Source organism: Poecile atricapillus, chromosome 5 (assembly GCF_030490865.1).
Source record: "Poecile atricapillus isolate bPoeAtr1 chromosome 5, bPoeAtr1.hap1, whole genome shotgun sequence".
In the NCBI taxonomy this organism is placed as follows: domain Eukaryota; kingdom Metazoa; phylum Chordata; class Aves; order Passeriformes; family Paridae; genus Poecile; species Poecile atricapillus.
This window is the reverse complement of record NC_081253.1, coordinates 27,113,057-27,131,741: the sequence shown is the minus strand read 5'-3', so window position 1 is coordinate 27,131,741 and position 18,685 is coordinate 27,113,057. Positions and strand designations below refer to the sequence as shown.

Sequence of the window (18,685 nt, the reverse complement as noted above, 5' to 3'; positions counted from 1 at the left end):
AGCAAGTTAATCTGGGCTGTTGCCATTACTGGCAGGTGTGGTCATACTTGACTGTTAATGCAGCAGATGTCACAGGATAGACTGGTGCTGAAGTTCCAAGGCACCACATACAGAACCATGTAACAGTTCACTTGCAGCTGCTCTTATTCAGACTTTTGACTTCTCTTGCAGGTATTTGAGAAGGGACTTTGTTACTAGATTTTGTTATACATATGTTTTAGCTGGTGCAAGTCTTCAGAGACTTGCTGCAGACTTTCTCAATCTATTTTTAGTTGTGTTGATTGTCTTCAGTAAAATTTGAAAGTTCAGTTGCAGCATGCAAAACTACTGTTTGCTATCCTCATTAGTCATCTTTCTGCTGGGTCTCAAAGTAGCTCGTGTGTAATTTTGGAAGAATCAAAGTATATTGCAGACAAAAGATGATCAAAAAGTTCAATCTAAAGTATAATCATTGTTCTAGGTGAGCTTCTTTAGGCAAAAAGCTGTAAAGTTTGTAATTTGTCTTGACAAGTGTACCAAAGCTGCTAATTAAAGGCAGTAAAAACAATTATACACATTAACAACAGATTTCAGAAGATCAAATCTTAGGGACAGAACTGAAGAGCCCTGGCCTTTCTTTATAGGTTAGCTGATAGATTGCTGGTTTATAATTACCTGTTAGAGTTATGTAGCAAGGGCAGCCTTAACTATGAGTAGAAAGCCTTGATTTATAAAGCATGTTCTATTTGCATTAATGTGAGACACAGCCAGGGTTGAACAGGGTTAGCAGTTCTCTCACAGGAGAGTTCCTCACCATGTGCGAGACCGGTGCTGGCATCAAACCTTTGGTGTGTTCAAAGCGCTGAATTACTGGTGTTTCTTGCTTTCACAGATTCACAGGTTTCTTTGACTTCTTTCACTACTTTCTTACCTACTGTTCTATGCCAGGTACCTTTTCTGTTTTCAGACTCATCCTTTTAAAGCCCTTAAATTCTGATTTAAAATGCAAGTACTGATGTTCCTTCTTGTTTCTCTGGTGTTACATGATTACATTAAACATACCAAGATGTGCTTTCCGCCTGTCCTAGTGCCCAGCCAGGGCAGAAAGAAGTCACTAGTTGATATGCTGCACCTGTCCATGTGATATCCCAGCAGTGTTTATCCATTTCATGGGCCATAATCCAGCTGTTAATCTGAAAAGTCCCTTTTCTCTAGACACCATGCATCATCAGTTGAATAAAGTGATCTATAGAAAGCATCTTCAGAATGAAGAATCATTCATTTGTTGAAGTGAGTACAAAAATGAGAAAAATTAGTTAACACAACAAATCACTTTCTATTCTTGTTTCATTAACTAAAATTTACAGTGGCAGTAATAGCTGGCCTTGCCTGTCAGTTTTCATAGTCATGCTTTGGCTGCTTGATGCTCTGTTATGATGCTGGTATCTTGAATCCCTTTGGAGTTTTGGAAGGAGGAAACCAGGTCATCTTGTGGCAGCCAAACAGGCTCAGGCATTGTTATCTTATCCCTCTGAAGCTGTTGAACCCAGGAGCCTAATCTTTGACATACTTTCATTTCCTGCTTGGTTCCTCTTAGCAGCAGCTTTTGATAGAAATCTGTAGTCAGGCAAGGTAAGTATTTCAGGTAGGAATGTTTTAATCAGTGCTTTTAAAATGCTGATAAAATTAGTGACATTTTTTTGTGTGAGATAGATATATAGATATTTTTGGGCAAATATTATAATTGGTAACATGCTTTTTATGTTATGAGGTATTTTCCCTATTGGCATGAAGGGCTTGATTTTTTATAGAGTTTTTCTTTTATGCACTGAAATACGGAGGTGTTCCAATTAGTGTCTCATTACCAAAAAAATTTCATTTGTTGTTGTAGCTCTCTGAGGTTTTCTAGAATGTGTGCCAGGAAAACACCATAAAGTCATTCTGATTTAACAGTAAGGTTTCATACCTTTCTTAATCTTACAACTCCCTATTTTCTTCCTTAATGCTTTCTTGCAGACAGAGAACAAGAACGCCAGAGAGTATCTGTGGAATTAAACCCAAAGACTATGAATGGAGTAGAACAGCATGAGCCCCTTCAGTCATCAGTTCAACTCCCATGTAACCTAGGCAGGCCAAAGTCAAAATCTTCCTCAGTTAAATCACCCAGTGCGTCAACCCAGCTTGAAACAAAGACAGATGATTCAGTCAAAAAAAGAGGTAAATTTGGTCTTTGGTTGCTATGTTCCAAGGTCAAAAAACAGCTGAGGACTCTAGGAAAAAAACTAAATTCACTAAGGTTAGAAAGAGATGTTTTGGGAAGTACAAGCAGAATTATAGCAAAATTAATAAAACAATTTATGGTCTATTTAACATATTAAATGGAATGATTTCAACTAGTAATACATTTCTAATATTTATTTGATTGGGGGATGTATTTCAGCAAACTTGTTTAGAAACTGAAGAGCACTAGGGAGGGACTATGGAAAAGTTGGATTTATGGACTTCAGTAGAATAACCACTTCATTCTAATCTGAGCAAATAATATGTTGAACTATTCCTGGTGCTTCATTCAGAAAAACTAAAGCCAACTTTCTGACTACCGTGCAATTTTTATTTTCTATTTTAGGGCCAAACATTGAAAAGTCAGTAAAAGACTTGCAGCGTTGCACTGTTTCTCTAACCAGATATCGTGTGATGATCAAAGAGGAAGTGGATAATTCAGTGAAGAAGATCAAAGCTGCTTTTGCAGAATTACACAGCTGGTAGGTAAATCAGCTGCAGAGATCCATCAGCTCCACTTAGAAAAGGACCAATTAAGCCACTGGCATTAGTGGAGAGGGGTCATTTACAGCCTCTTTGTTTGCTGCATTTGGTTTCATAACAAAAAAAAACCACGGTGCCATTAAGTAATGACACTCCTCACCAACCAGGAAGTAATATGTGCATATGTTGTATACATACGTAAAGGTCTTTGAAAAAAACTTGGGTTTTTTAACTCCTATATTATTCATCATGACCTAATTCTTTTGCATCAGATTCAGTGGCAACATATATGAGCAAATGAAAGCTGTTCTAAATATCCTGTCTGGGATTTTCTGAAGTCTCTTTTACCTTCTTTAAATTTCTTCTTTCTATACTGCATCTTTGATCTTATCTCTTTTGGCAGACAGTCCTTTACTGTCTCTTCAGATCCCATCATCTTTGCTTCTTATCCTACCATTGTTCTCTTAACTTTCCCTCGTAGTTCCTTCTAAGTTTCCCATCCATCATTTAATTTCCAATTTACATCTCTAGTTCCTTCTTTTTCCTCATTTTTTTGTCTTCAGTCTATTTTTTCCATTGTCATTTGATTACTGATGATCTTCAGCATGTACACCTCTCAAAACTTATAGCAGAAATAATTGCTGTAGTAGCAAGTTGCATATTTGGTATAGTCTTGTGATAGAAAAGTATTTTCTGCTTTGAGTTTCACTCGGCCTTGGTTAAGCGTAGATGGGATATAAAACATATGAATTAGTGTTGAAGTAAATAGAGGAAATACATTAAAATGTACGATGCTTGGTTACAAATCAGAGTGAAAAAACTTTCCCCTTTAATTCAATCACAGTATTTGTCAGTGTTTTTATGAGTGTATCTTATTAAAGAGCAGTAGTATTGGCAGACGTTTGTTAGCTCTGGACTTCAGTGGGTGTATTCATTGTCTTCAAAGATGAATCTAAAATTACTTAAGGGCCATTGGGGCTACACTTCTGTATGGGCAGAAAATATAAGGGCTGCTGAGCCGATTTTGGGGAAGATTCTGGTTCACTGAGCTCCCAGTGTACTTTACTGTATAGGAGGGGAGCTGTGATTACTCATTATACTAAATTCAATAACATTGTCAGGCTTGTTCTGGAGCCATTACAGTGTTTTTTGCTTATAAACTTTAATAATAATATTGTTGGGATAAAAAAACTGAGCAAAGTTCATCAACTCCTTGCACCTTTTTTTTGATAGTTCTCAGAGGGGATCTTTTCTCTGAGAAAACTATAGTTGGATTTCATTTGCTGTGTAGTTCACACTCACTTTTTGTATTTTTGGTAGCAGTGTTAAAAATACCTTATGTCTCATGTCTCATCTTGGCTGCAGGCAGTCACAGGCAATTCAGTCTTTAAGCAATCATCACTCTGGTCATGGAACAGACTTAGAATTCTTTTATGATCTAAAAATGCAGGGAGGTGGTAAGTTCAGAACTGAAATTCTTCATTCTTCATGTGGTCGTTTTTTAGTTTGAAAAGCAGTGAAGTGTATTGCCTAATACTAAAATAGCCTGCAAGAATTTGTAAGTGCAAGTACTTAAAATTATGAAAATAGGCTAGAAAACTTTTCAATAGGCTTAATTTCATTTTGCCTCTACCAGCTTCAATGCCTAAATTATTGAAGTGGAGTCTGCTGGAAGCTCTAGAATGTAACAGATCTGTGGTCTGAATATTTGTGCCTCAGCATAACATTGCAACGAGGACAGTACAATGTCAGGAGATGTTTATGGAAATCTCAGTGCTGGGTATGTTGCTTTTGGCAGCTCATAAGTCTAATATTTAGGTTTTTCTTCAAATGAATGAAGGGGATTTTTTGTTTAAACAGTAAACTGCCTGGCTTTGTTAAAATTAAAGAGATAAAGATCTGTAATATTTCATATCATCTTGTGGGCTAAACTTTGAGGAAGATGGGCACAGCTGTTTTAATGCTTTGTTTCCAAAAACTCCCTGGCAACTGCTGTAGATTTACTGGATTTAGGTAGAAATCACCCAAACTAGTGATAGATACAGCTTCGGACCTCGTACAAGGATCATATTGTATTCCTGAGCTGCATTCTTTAGTGTGAGTTATTTTCATGGGAGTTTCCTTGCTCCAGAATTAAACAAAACGTCCCCAGTGCTAGCAGGAGGATAAGGTTTTAAGTGAGCATATTATTACCCTCCATTGGCATGCAGTTTCACTGTGACACAGTCAACTTGTCTGTCATGGAAAAATTAAGGAATTTGGCTGAAGTGTTGCTCCCAGAATGCTATGGAGTGACCAAAGCAAAGGCATGATGTCAGGTCTCCATTGCGATTGTGATTCCAAAGCTTTTTCCAAGTTCCTCTCCCTGTTCCTGCTGGACTGTGGGCTGGTTGAGATGGACAGCAGACAGAACAGCCATCAAGTGCTGTCTGTGTTCAGAACTGCCAGGAATACTGGAATGAACTCAGTGCTGTAACCCCTTCCTGTTACACACAGCTGTCACCACCTAAGGGGTTTTAGTGAAGCTAAATGAAGTCAGAAGATTTTATCTTGCATTGCAGCTGAATGCTGAAACACATACTAATTTGTCCCTTTTAGGTTTATTTTTCTTCCTTTGATAATAGGATATATGACCAATTTTGTGTCCTTTTTTGCTATCAAGGCCTGAATCAAAACTGCATTACAAGAGTCAGTAATATTTTTGACTTTCTGCTTATCTGTTTTGGTTGTTTAAATCTTTCCATTATTTTAACAATCACAGAAAGAATGAAGAATGCAAAGATAATATCATGTATCTTCCTCCAACCTCCAGACAGTAAATGAAACCATTATTACAGAGTTAAATGAGTAGCACATGTGGCCTAAGATGTCCTGAAATCTTCAGCAGAAACATCCACAAGAACATCTCCTTTTAACAGGAGACACTGTTGAGTTCACTCAGTGAAAATCCACATTTCTCTGTGGCTCAGTATTTCACAGCTTGATCTAACCAATAGGGAAGTTACTTATGCTACTATTTAAAAAGTCACCTATCTGGCAAAATAGCGCATACCCTCCCATGATCAGAAAAACAATGCTACAGAGCAGATGTGCTGTGAACCCCTGTAAAAGCTTGGGGGGAAAATGCAATGTTTGCTTCAGTTTTGACTTTGTAGTAAAATGGGGCAAATAACAATCCCAGAAAGATGTTTATTTAAAAACATTGCATTGGGCTCACTTCCTCTTTCTTAAACAGCCTCACTGAAGTTTCTGCTAAGTGGAGTAATTCTCTGTGTGCTCAGAAGTGATAAAAGCTTGCATTTATTCAGTTCTTTTCATGCTAGCAAGACACTAGCATTTTACAAGCCATGGGCTGGACCAGGCAGGGCATTTTGCCTCACAAGAAGTACTTTGCAGTCTCATGTGGATTGTGCTCCTGCTGTGATCCAGCATTCTGGTCACCCCTGCTCTTGCTGGGCTTTCAGTGATATTGCTTTCCCAAGGTTGTGAGACCACTCAGCAAAGCAAGCTGAAGGGCAGTGTTCCTGCCTGAAAGTTAGGAGAAAAAAGTCTTCTTGAGTGATACTTGATCCAGTATTTCTCCTCGTTGCATTCAGCTTTTGGTGTATGGTTTTCAGGAATACCTTTGTGTGAGTGAGAACATAAGGTGCTCCCCTTGCTAGATTGTTATAAAATATATCAGAGCATAGCCATGTCCCACAGTAGTGTAGAGCCCAGAAAAGAAGGCTACCAAATAACCCTTAAGTTGCAGGGGAAGGTTAAAAATGCTAAATGAACTCTCCTCTCACCAGAGTGCACTTGAGTCGTTTGTTGCCAAGCTTAAAACCTACATGCATTAGCTGTGTTCTCACTTCTTTTCCACCAAGAGACTGAATAACCATCCTGGGGATAAAAGGAGAGCCCCAGGAAATCTGAGTGAAATGTGTAGAGCACAAAAGGAGACACAGTTCCCCATAACACCTCTTGCCAGAAAATAATTTTCACATATTGGGTATTCATACAATCATATGGAAAACTAAAAGGAAACATCTGCTACTTGCCCATATGGTCTGCTGCCAGCCACAAATAGTCTGTAGAAAACAGTAAGAACCAGGTTTAATTACACTGCATGCAGAACTGAACCACATAAATACAAGCTTCTCTACTCTTTTCTAACATGTTAGTATGTCCAGTGCTTTGTAGAGAGCAATGGAAACACAACTGAATTTTTGGAGTGAAGAAAAAGCAGTCTAAAGCTTTACCACAGGCTAGATTAAAAGAAATTATTCTGACATAATGCTGGGAAGATGGAATTTGGCAATACTGACAATTTAAAAATATGTTAAAATAGATTCAGGGTAACAATTAGAGAGCATGTGCTGTATGTTTGGGGAAAAATAAGTACTTTTTATATTGTTTTTAAGTTAAAGCAGAGGAGTGGTTGAATGGGGGAAGAAGTAATCTAAAAGAACAGAATGATGTCTGTACTTACATGGTTGTGTCTGTACTGACTCAGTGTGGGGTAGTGAGCAGCAATGCCAGTGCTCAGTTGCAGAACAGTTGCCCGTAGCCCAGAATCAGTGGCACCAGATGAGAGCTGCCTGTTTGTGCTCTGGTAGTTTGGAGATGGGCAGATGGCTGGAAAGGCCAGGACTAGTATTGCTTTACACTGAACAGAGTTCTGTGCTGTTTTTCTCTCCATTTCTAGACAGTTCTTATGAGATTACTGCCTGTGCCAAAGCAACCTTTGGTAATCTTTATGCCTCTAAAGTCCAGGTTTTCAAATCCTCTTGCAGTTTGTTGTGGTGTTTGTTTGCCCATCAGTCACACCATCCAGTCCTTAACTTTGTCTTTGCATTCAGCTTTCCTCGGCCCCGCTAGGTTTTCAGGTACCTTCACCGATCAGTGCTTTGGCCAAGGGCCCTGGTGCTGGTGCCCGGGTGGTCTGGCAGAAGCCGATCCACCAGCTCTGGCCCCAGGCTGGCTGCCTGCCTGGAGAGCTGCAGCACTGGGAGAGGAGCTTGTGCTGGCACTCTTCTCACACCCCACAACAGGCTGGGATCACCCTTGCTGTGCATTGGTGGAGAAGACAGACAGAGTTCATGGAACTGGGGGGAGTTAGGTTTCACTGAGACACAGAAGTCCTCCTTCTGACCCTTTTGTCTTATACAATTTGCTTACTTCATTGTGGTATTTTTTTAATAAGTTTGTGAAGGTGGATTGAAGAGGTGAGATTCAAAGGTTACATTACATTGTTTCTTAGCTGTTGTCTGCATTTTATGTCTCTATAAAAATATCTTTCTATGTATCTATGGCACTATGTCTCCCTTCTTCCCTCCCAGTCATTCATAGGTGTGTTTGTCATCCTCTAAAACACAGAACACACAGGTTTTGAGGCGGTGCAGGTAGACTCGATTTTGTGCATGTCATTGTGGATGAAAAGCAAATATCTCCTTTCTGATCTCACTGTTGTCTGACTAATGAGAAATCTATCTTACGAAACACAAAAAGAAAATAATTATCTTGAAAAATTTCAACTGACATTACACCAAAAATCCAGAGCTTTATTTGAGGCCACTTTCCAATGTGCTTTTGAGCAAGTTGCCTCTTTCCTGTAGCAGGAGCTCAACAACATTCTCCTTGCTGGAGTGTGTTAGGCTAAAATATATAAAACTAGTAAGGTATTCAGATACCTCAGGAATCAGATTAGAGCTGAAACTCAAATAGGAAAGAAATACTTCCCAAGTTTGTGTAAAAATGTGCAGGATGCTAATAAGCCATGGTGCGACTCACACTCACCATTGTTAACACTGCTAAATTGTGAGACAATGCCTTCATTTCTAAATAACTAAAATTTAGAAATGTTCTTTCAGGAAAAGGTTTTCCATGCCAGTTTTTAGCTTAAACAGTTTTTTTTGGAGGATACAATAAATTTTGAATTGTTTGTAAAGAAATCTTAAAATAAAATTGCATATAGACTTTTAATTATGGTGTATTTAACAAATCACACTAGCTGGCTTCTAAAAAGAACAGTTTTAGTGATGGTAGATAAAAAATTACACAAGATGAACTTGAATAACTAAAAGCCTTTGGGCATTTTCAGTTCTACTAGATAGTGCTCTGCAGAGGGAAGGATCTCACTGAGATTGATTTATGCTGTCTTTTGTTCATCTTATTGTCAGACTGTACTACTGATCAGAATTAAAATTCATGTAATCTGGTTTTCTGTGTAAACATTGTGCATATGCTAATATGGTGATCAAATAACCTTCAAGCATTGTGAACATTTAAATAATATTGAGCTAATACTGGAAGAATATAATCTACTGAAACATTGCCAAATATGTAATGTACCAGCTTTTCCTACAAGGTATTTTCTACTATATATATTTCTTATTAATATAAAGAAAGCTTGAAGTATAATTTCTCCAATTACAAAATAGTATGTCTAGTCAGTGATCCTGTAGCACTTGTAATCACCTAGAACAGGTGATTTGGCTTCATATTTACATTCTCATACATCATTCTAGCTCCTTGTGCCAAAAGTTTGACAGGGATAGTTCTAGTTTTTGGATTGACATGCAGGATTCTTTTGTGAAATACACAATTTGATTAGAGATTCTTATCAATTGTCTTTTCACACTGCCTGTGGATCAGGTATGTTCATGCTGAAAGGGAAATGTGTGCAAGAAAAAAACCATAATATTTAAAGACCAGTGCAGAGCTTATCAGGACCATGATCATGAATTTGCATGTAAACCCAGCTCAAATACAGCAGAGACAGTAACAGTACTAACATCCCTCAAACTGGCTTGGGCTTGTCAGCAGCCTGTCAATCAGCACAGCTTCAAGGAGCTACTTGGGTCTGTTCCAAAGTGTTGACAGAGCAACATCACTGGAGTATGTTGTATTTTTGTTGATGCCTAAACTGTCAGACTCCAACAGTATCTCACCACTCTAACTCCCTTCCTCATGAAAAAAGGGCTCAAATTGTACCTGTGTTCAGCAGCTTTCCAGCTGAACCATCCCCCAGAGGATGCTCAGGAAAAAATAGCTCTTCCCCCTTCCGGATGAGGAGCCCTGCTGCAGTTATTCAGGATGCCACAGCTAACACTTGTCTTCCTCAGTCTCCAGAACAGCAGTCATTCTCAGTCTGTGCACAAAGCTGATTCAGGGGAGAGTAAAGTTTATTAAAAGCCCTAAGAAGAAAACTGGCATTTTGAGGGGTTTAACAGGGTTATGAAAGGGCTCATTTGAATTACATAAAGGTAAGCATCTGGGGCTTACCTTTGTGAGCTGTGTCAGCATGTTTGCCTCCATGTCAGCTTGGTCTTTTTATTTCCCCATCTCTTCAGGCACAATAGGTTTGTCATAATGCCTAGAAGTGGTACAAGGAAAGAGAAAATTCTGGTCATCTGGAAACCTTGTGATTCTCATCAGTAAAGCTATAAATTAGCCAGCATGGCAATCTGAAGCAACTTTTCTCAAGAGGCACTAATAACTTTAATCATTTTAGTGGAATTTGGAGGTACTGCAGCTGACTGAAAATATCTTTTCTTTAGCACTGTACAGATACTAGATCTCATGCTGTAAACTAGAGGAAGATTAATTTGTTTCCACTAATGTCAGAACAAATTCAGAATTTGTTCTGAATATGAAACTGTGAAATGAGGCAGCTGTTAGCATAATTTTCCCCTATCATTGCTGTGCCAGCAGCTCATTGTAGTTTGGCATTTGCAGCTCTTGCCATTGTACACTAGCGTGAATCCTGCCAGCCTCTGTAAGGCCAAGGCATGAGTACTGCTCATTTGACCAGGAATAGGGCACTTATATTTTTGCCTTCAAAGTCACTTCAGCAAAATGATTCCTAGAGAGGTGCTGTCTCTCCTGCTGCATCTCATATCCCTACAGCATGAGCACTGACTGTGTCTCATTTGCATGCCCCCTCTGTTAAGCCTCTGCTTTGCCATATCCCCTCAACAAAATTGCCTCCTTCCTGAGCCCCACTTCAGAATTTCACCTGGATATTAAGCTCAGACAGTGCTAAGTCCTGTGCTCCAAACTGCAGATACTCAGCTGTGGTGAACAGTGATACCTGGTAGCTCAGTTTGGTACCCAGGTCCTGATCCTAAAAATGTGAGGGGTAAGAAAAGGAAGAATCAGTCCTTTCAGGAGACAGATATCCTGTCAGGGGGGCAGAAAAGAAAGAGGTATTAATGTTACTGTGCTTTTTTTCTGTATCATCAGTCACAAAGATAAGGCTCACCTGATTCAGGTCTGTCTTGAGTCTGATCAGTGAAGGGAGGAATTGAGTCACAGTGTTTGGTCTACTACAGTAGGAGAACCTAGGGACTGATGATTAGGGCATGGATTCAGGTACATTCAAGGAAAGAAGTGTTTTTGAGTTGTGTGTTTGTCACCAGAGTTGCAAATAGTTTGTGGGAATATATTTAGGTGTTGATATTGATATTCAAGGTAAGGAGAATATTTCAGATTCTTAGTGCTCAGAGTAGTCAGAAAAAATTGACAAGATTATGAACTCTTCAGAACATAAGCTGAAACAGTATGTTCATGATTTTAAACCCGGTTCCAAACATCTATAGAAAACCCAAGAGAAGCAACATAACTGGAGATGAAGAAATTAGCAGAGTGTTTTCCTTCATGTGTCTTTAGATCTGAAATGCATTCTGTTCCTTGCTCTGCTGGAGCTCAAATCTGGTCATACCTGAGTGTGCAGAAAGTTCCTGTAGCACTCAGCATCCAGTTCTCCACAGCACACCAATAGCTGCAGGCTGTGCACTGGAGTTATACCAGCTTGATACAACATTTAGTGCCAAAGGGACACTAAGAAACATTAAAAGAAAATGCTTTCCTGGGAGGTATTGCTGTACTGAGCTTTGAGCAGTTCTAATAACGCTTTTGCTGTGGTCTAATCACAGTCATTGTATTAAGGCTGAGTAGGGAATTTTCCCAGAAAATACATTAAAAATGGTTGAACTCCTAAGGAGCTGTTCTGTTTAAGTGACTGTTGGACCTTTGTGTGAAAACAGTGGGATACTAGCAGGAATGAGAGACAAGTTTTGATCCATTGATTTTTCCACACTGTTCTTGTCCTTTCTCTTTCTATATGTGAGCATTAAGATTTCTCTTTGTACTTGTCATTTTCTTTTTTTTTTGCCCCCAGCCAAGGCTTTTTCCAGTTTCCTGTTGTTTTCATTTGCTTATAACTTTGATAAATTCTTTGGAGGCAATGTTGCTCTGTTTCGCATTTGCTAGTGCTGGTTAGCCTAGGACATTTCTAAAGAAACATTAAATTTTCCTATATATGACATGTGGCAGTTTATGGTTTCCAAGCTGAAAAATGTGGCTGTATGCTTCCAGATGAAAATTAGTGTGTTCCTTTCCTTTAGCCAAGAGAGAGAGAGAGTACATATCCTCTGCTGATACAAATTAGTACAGCTGCATTGTCTTCAGGGAAGGAAAAACTTTTCAAGGTCTGGCTGTTAAAGAAACTTATTTTCTTACATGGACAAAGGCACCAAACAGTTTCTCTCTTGTACTATTCTTTAATTTTTCCAATGATAGTTTATAGCTACAAAGGAAGTACTCAGGTGGTTGTTCTTTAAATTCATCAGTCCTGTCTTCTGCTGCTACGACATCCAAACACTTTCCTGAAATGTTCATCAGAGACCAAAATGGAACATTAGGAGTGGAAAACTGTCTAGTAACAGATAAGATTTGACTATAAAATATGACAAATATAGGACTGCTGTAGCCTTGTTTTCATTCTGGTATTAAAAGTGGTTTTATTTGGCACCAAAATAAAATTTTAGGGGCCACCAGTTTACTAAGGATCTGTTGTTAGAGTGCAGAGAGGGCAATCCTGGAATGAGCTCCACTAAAACACTTTTTTGATGAGCTCTGCTGTTGTGACCTTTTTTTCCTGACAAAAGTTTGTTTATATAACCTGTGTAGTGCACTAGGGAGGCACATTGATAGCAGAGACAGAAAAAGCAAAAATCTGCATTTTTTCATTTAAAGTGGTAAAGGTAACTATATTTTCTTTGTGGAGGATTGAAATAGGTAAGAACAAGGCTCATTTCAGCCACATGTTATGAAAGTCAAGGAAGTTTATTAAACTGTGTAGTTACAAAAGGTAATTGAAAATAGATTAATTCTGAGAAGCTATGACTATTTAGATTAGCAAGCTGGAATTATCACCTGCTTATTTGGCATTCAAGCTTAATGCTTATGCCTGGAGAATATTGAGTGCCAACTGGAACAAGCGTGTCCTTCCATTGTCAGAGCCTGCCTCTTAACTGATTTGCTCTACCGTAAAAAAACCCTGCTGTTTTATTTCCTCTGGTGTGTAGGTCACACTAAATTGATCTGGCAGGCTAAACCAGTAATTTTAGTCTTGTTCCTATGTATGAAACAAAAAAATGTGTTACACTGCAATTGCCTTGCTGCAACCTTTCCATCAGCCAACCTGCTTCTATCCCTCCTGTTGGCTACTGGGAGGCAGCATAAAAGTCTCCTCCTCTTCAGGGGGCATGGTAGACTGGGAAAACTCAAGGACAGAAGATTGCATAGCTTCTGTTGCAAACCTCCTGTATGAGGTTGGTTGGAAGAAGTCAAGGAAGGATGAATGGCTCTTGAACATATTGTAGCTGGTAAATGTTTGGTTGTCAGCTGTGTGTTTGCCATGTGTTCCCCACACTGCCTGCTCACCAACCTTTCCCTGTTTTAGTTAAGGACCTGCCAATACCTCTCTCTCTAAGTCTTCGGTCTCTCTTTACTGCCCACTGAACTCTGCAAGCATTTTCTCTTTCTTGCTAAGGATGTTCTAGACAAATGTTTTGGTTTAAGTTTTCTATAATGTCTTCCTTCAGTAGAAGCCTATTCTCATGTAACTTAGTGTCTTCACTGGGAACAAAAGCTCCTGTTTAAGGTTGATTTTACTAACAGGGTTGAGAGCTCCACTCTTGCCTTGAGTTCATGCCTAGATGTACTCCTGGTGTTTGACCTACTTTTTGCAATTCCCCCCAGCTGCTTGAATTTACTCACGCAAACACAAACTTTAACATTGGTGGTGATTATGAAATGTGAACTTAAAGAATAATCTAGTGAGGGGAAAACAGAATGGCACACCAGAGCACTGTCCCCTGGAGAGCATTCTGCAGAGATGTTACCCCACTGGACAATGTCACTGCGTTCATAATGTCACCAATTCACCGCATGTCCTGTCTGCTCTCAGCAGATCCACCTGATCAGTTGCACTTTGACAGCTTATAAGCACTGTCAGGGATTGCACACCAGGCATTTGTAGAAGGAGAGGCACACAATTCCTTTAGGAAGGCCAGGTAGAAGTGGAACAACTCCTTCCCAGTCCTGGAGGGAATAGGGGGCAAGGAATCTGACTTCTGTTATGGAGATACTTTAATGCTTATTTAAATCACAAACCATTTTCTTGTTTACCCTGACATATTTTGCAAAAATATCTCTAAGGAAGAAAAGGACCTCATTCCACACATCTTTAATTTTGTTTCATTCTTAGTTTTGTTCTGAGACCTAAGCTGTATTAATCTGGGTAGCTGCACTGGTATATCTGGCTTAATTAGGAAACAGACTGTTTAGTCATTTGAGGATTGCTGTGATGAATCAGACTGATTTCCACATCTGTGCAGATACGTGGGAAGGCCAGTCTGATGTTTGTGTAAAGCAGCACACACTCATTATCGCTAATGTTTTGTAGCTGGCTTGCCTAGGTATGTCTTCAGCTTCAATTCTTTAAGCCTTATTCATTTCAAAACTGCCCATTATTAATGTCTGAAGTCTGTGTGTAGTTAGAGCTTTTGATTTTGATGGAGTTCTAGCCTGAATTAAATCATGATTTTTTTTCTTTTTTTTTTTCCTTTTTTAGCATCGTAGACAAAGAAGTGTCATTAATGGCAGAAATTGATAAAGTTAAAGAAGAAGCCAGTAAGTAAAAAAAAAATACACAGGGAAATTTTGGAATACTGTTGAAGCAGTTGTTGTGTTTGGCAGAAAATTACACAATCCAAAAATTTGGTTAGCATTCCATCGTCTTTCACTCTGTGTGAATAGTCAGATAAGGCTTTGATGGGCTTGGATAGTTTCTATGGTGATTATGATTCAAAATTTCAGTGTTATGAAATTAAGGTAAACCAAAAGGTGATATGGAGCTAGATTTAGATAACTTACTCCTTCTGCTTACTTATCAGAGCTTTTTGACCACCTTTTTTTTTTCCTCATTTCTATGGTTATTCAATTGCTTGGTTTCCACTTATCAATCACTGTTTGCTTGCTTATATTACCTTTGTAAGTTAGAATACTGGAATTAGGGAGTAGGGGTGTAGGTTATTGTGTTGCCTTGCATAGCTTTAAGGGATAGTGATCATGAATTAGAACAATTTAAAAAAAAATGGAAAACAGATGTTTACTGCAGTCTGTTTTCTTAATAATCTGTGGGAGTTGATCTGATTCCAGGCTTTCATGTTATGTCTGTTTTTTGTATTTTCATGTATATTTTGTTTTGGGGTGGGGAAGAGCAAGATGAGCCTTGTATTGGGATACCACAGTATCTAACACTCCATCCAAGATACAGTGTTTGTATTTATCCCCAGGAAATACAGGGGGACGTTTTTCAGTAAAGAATGCTAAGCAAGAAATTGAACAGTAAACAAAGCATTGTTAGAGTGATACTTTTCCTGGTATGTATCCCCTCGCTATGAATGCATACAGTCCTTTTACTGATTTGTGAATTTAAGGTCCTCCCAAGCAGTGTCACAGATATATTTGGCATTCTTGAATACTTCATCTGCATTTATAACTCACTTAGTTTAAAAAAGTATACTAATTGAATTTTTGTTGAAAAAAAATGCTCTGTTGCTGTCCAAGTCTCTTGCAGTTGTATATGTGTAGAAACTAGAAGGTATGAAGTTACAACAGCAAAGATTTGCAAAGTTTGTGTTTCAAATTTTATTTGCAGTTTTCGAGGAATAACATGAAAGAGATGTGAGTTTGAAGCTTTGTGTTATTCTGGGAAGGACTTGTGAAGGGATATATATCAGCAGGTTTTGGTGAGATAGGTACATACATACATACATAGATATCAGTAAGTTTTTGGTACCTGCAGATACCAAGATACCAGATAGCTGTAATCAGCTACAGAGCACACACTCATTCCCAGGAAAACCAGTGGCAGAATTCCTACTGATCAGCAGACACAGGTTTAAGTCTGAACTGCACAAACAAAACCACATTTTGGAAATCCACTGTCCAGGGCTGATGGTATTATAAGGCCCTTTCATTAATCTTGGCCAGTTACAGGAATTTTTGTAGAAAGTAATCCTAATTCCTACCTACCAGCATGCAAAGTGCTGCATTTGCACATGACATGTTCTGTTTCCCTGCCAGCTCCACACACGACAGTACCTGTCTCCAGTGGTGTGGTTTCTGCTGCCTCTCAAGGCTGCTGTAGGTTGTAAAGTGCCTTCAGAAACTTGGGCAGAAAGTTGTTACAGGACTGTAACATGCTAACCAAGATTTAGAATATTATTTATTTTCATATCTCTTTGCTGCACTCAAGGACTGTTTTACAGTGGGTGATCTTATTCTTCCTGTCAACATTAGGATAAAATTCCAATTATAATTTCAGGGGTTTTTTAAAACATGGGTATTTGGCTGGCATCTCATGGAGATAAATGCCAGGATGAGATGAGCTCATATGGTCTGGGCAGTCACTTCAGCAAAGAGAATATTGGTCTTGGGGAGGAACAATATTAGCATTACCTAAAATAAGCAGTAAAACAGAACTATTGGACAAGGTAAGCACCTGGTAAACTATTAATTTAATTTGATAAAATTTTCTCACTCTCATAGACCATATTCTACAAAAAATTAAATTGAAAAGATCAACTGAGGAGATAGCAGCTGTTCTTAGCATAAGTAATAATGTAGGCACAGATTTACCAGCAGGGCTAAAGGAACTCTGCCTTCCCTTCTGTGTGTGACACACTTCTCTACAGTTGCACAATTTGTTTGCTCCCACATAACTGTACAGGTGCTGTTTTGTCTCCCTGTGCCTGTTTGACCATGTTGTACTCAGTGAAACATTGGAACAGGTTTCCCAGGGGAGAGGGGACCCTCATCCCTGGAAGCATTCAAGATTAGGCTCTGAGCAGCCCCATCTGTTGAAGATGTTCCTGCTCATTGCAGGGGGTTGGACTGGAGACTTTCAAAGGTCTCTTCCAGCCCAAACTGTTTAGTGACTCTGTAATACTTTCAAAATAAGATGTTATCTGATTAAATAAATGATAATGGGTTGAGAAACAAACTGTCTGTGAAATATCATTAATTCTCAGCTTTAAAAATAGCATTAAAAAGTATAGGCTGATTACATGACCTGTCAAGTGTGCTGTGGAAATTTGTGACCAAAAGGCAGAGAAGCCAGAATCTCTATTGCTGTAATGGAGTCTGTGTCCCCCTAACTTTATGTGTAAGTTCAAGACAAAAGACTGTGATTTGTTACTATTTTACATTTAGATGTTGTTTCCTCTCTGCCATAAATACTGATCCCATCAGTAAGTTAATCAGTTGTTGCTTTTACACTGAGTCACCATTTAGGTAATAGTTTGCATATATTTCCACCAAAATTGTAATGTCATATTATCTTGTGTGCAAGTAGACCATTGCTTTGTGGTTTATGATTAATCTTTTCCTATAAGAATATAACTACTCACCCCTTCCTTACATAGAATATACAAGACAGGCAGTAATGAATATTTAGCATTTTTTTCATAAAGACTGTTTGCCTTCAATGCTGCTTTGCTGTTGAAATGGCAAATGTGTGTATTCCATATGTGAAAGCAAAATTGCAATGCCAGTGACTTTAACACAAACTGTATATTGAATAGGTTATGAATTCAGAGGAAGTGAAATTCCCCCGTGTAAATCAAATACAGCATGTCTTCAGAAACAGGCTGGTGACTCAATGTAATGCTTCTTTCCATGTCTTCGGAAGGCTCCCTGTTTTTGTGCTTCAGCATAAAGCACTGGAGAACTTAAAACAACATGTCTGCCTCTGTTATTCTGAATGTTGGAGGATTGGTTGAACTTCGATTTTCTGACAGCTATCATATTTTCAGATCTTTTTCAAAATCAGGCAGTTCAGTGAAATATGCTAATCAACTTAATCTGTGCAAGTACCATATTGGAAGTCAGTGCTCCATGCCTTTGTCTCAAATGGGATGTACCATGTTAATGCCCAAAGACCAATAAATTGCAGAGCAATTTACCTTCCTAGCATTAATGACTGACTATTGCTATTTGGCAGTGGAAATCCTGACTGCTCGGCAGAAGAAAGCAGAGGAGCTGAAGAGACTGGCAGACCTAGCCAGTCAGATGGCTGAAGCACAACTCTCTGAACTCAGGGCTGAAATTAAGGTCAGGCATTCACTTCTGCTTGGGTATTTTAGCCATTTGCAGAAATGCCAAGGAAAAGCTGTCACATTAACACACCCAGGCTGTTCATTCCTGCTATGGGCCAAGGGGTAAATAGCTTTCCATAGGGAAAGTGTAGCCTCTTAAAGCATTGTAGCACCTCTGAGCAGTGTACAGATGCTATCAGAAAAATGTAAGCTGTTCCCTCCTAAGTGTAGCAGTGGGGAATTTTGCTGTTTGCATATCATTTAGACTCAGCAAGTAAATCTGATAGCTTCAGGTTCAGTGATCAAACATATATTCTCTGCTGACATGAGCCACTTCCCAAGTGTGGGAGTGATCCACCCATCACTGGGCTCTGAGACATAATTTGGTAAGGATGGGAAAATACTTGGTTCTGCACAGAGTTCTTGTGAACAGGGACGGGTCAAGAATTTGTTGAGCCTTAAAGCAAACTTAAGTATTGATTGGTTCTTTTACCATCCATACAGTCTTTGCT

At 38.9% G+C, this 18,685-nt stretch overlaps 1 protein-coding gene across 4 annotated transcripts in view; it reads left to right on the top strand.

The window, feature by feature from the left end:
- SPATS2L (spermatogenesis associated serine rich 2 like) overlaps positions 1 to 18,685 on the top strand; it is a 76,721-nt gene that overhangs the window by 51,977 nt on the left and 6,059 nt on the right. For all 4 annotated transcript variants that reach the window (XM_058840171.1, XM_058840173.1, XM_058840174.1 and 1 more), the window contains 4 exons: positions 1,996 to 2,196; positions 2,606 to 2,741; positions 14,645 to 14,703; positions 18,080 to 18,189. In XM_058840171.1, coding sequence (XP_058696154.1) covers positions 1,996 to 2,196; positions 2,606 to 2,741; positions 14,645 to 14,703; positions 18,080 to 18,189 — 506 coding nt within the window. The remainder of the gene's footprint in view (positions 1 to 1,995; positions 2,197 to 2,605; positions 2,742 to 14,644; positions 14,704 to 18,079; positions 18,190 to 18,685) is intronic.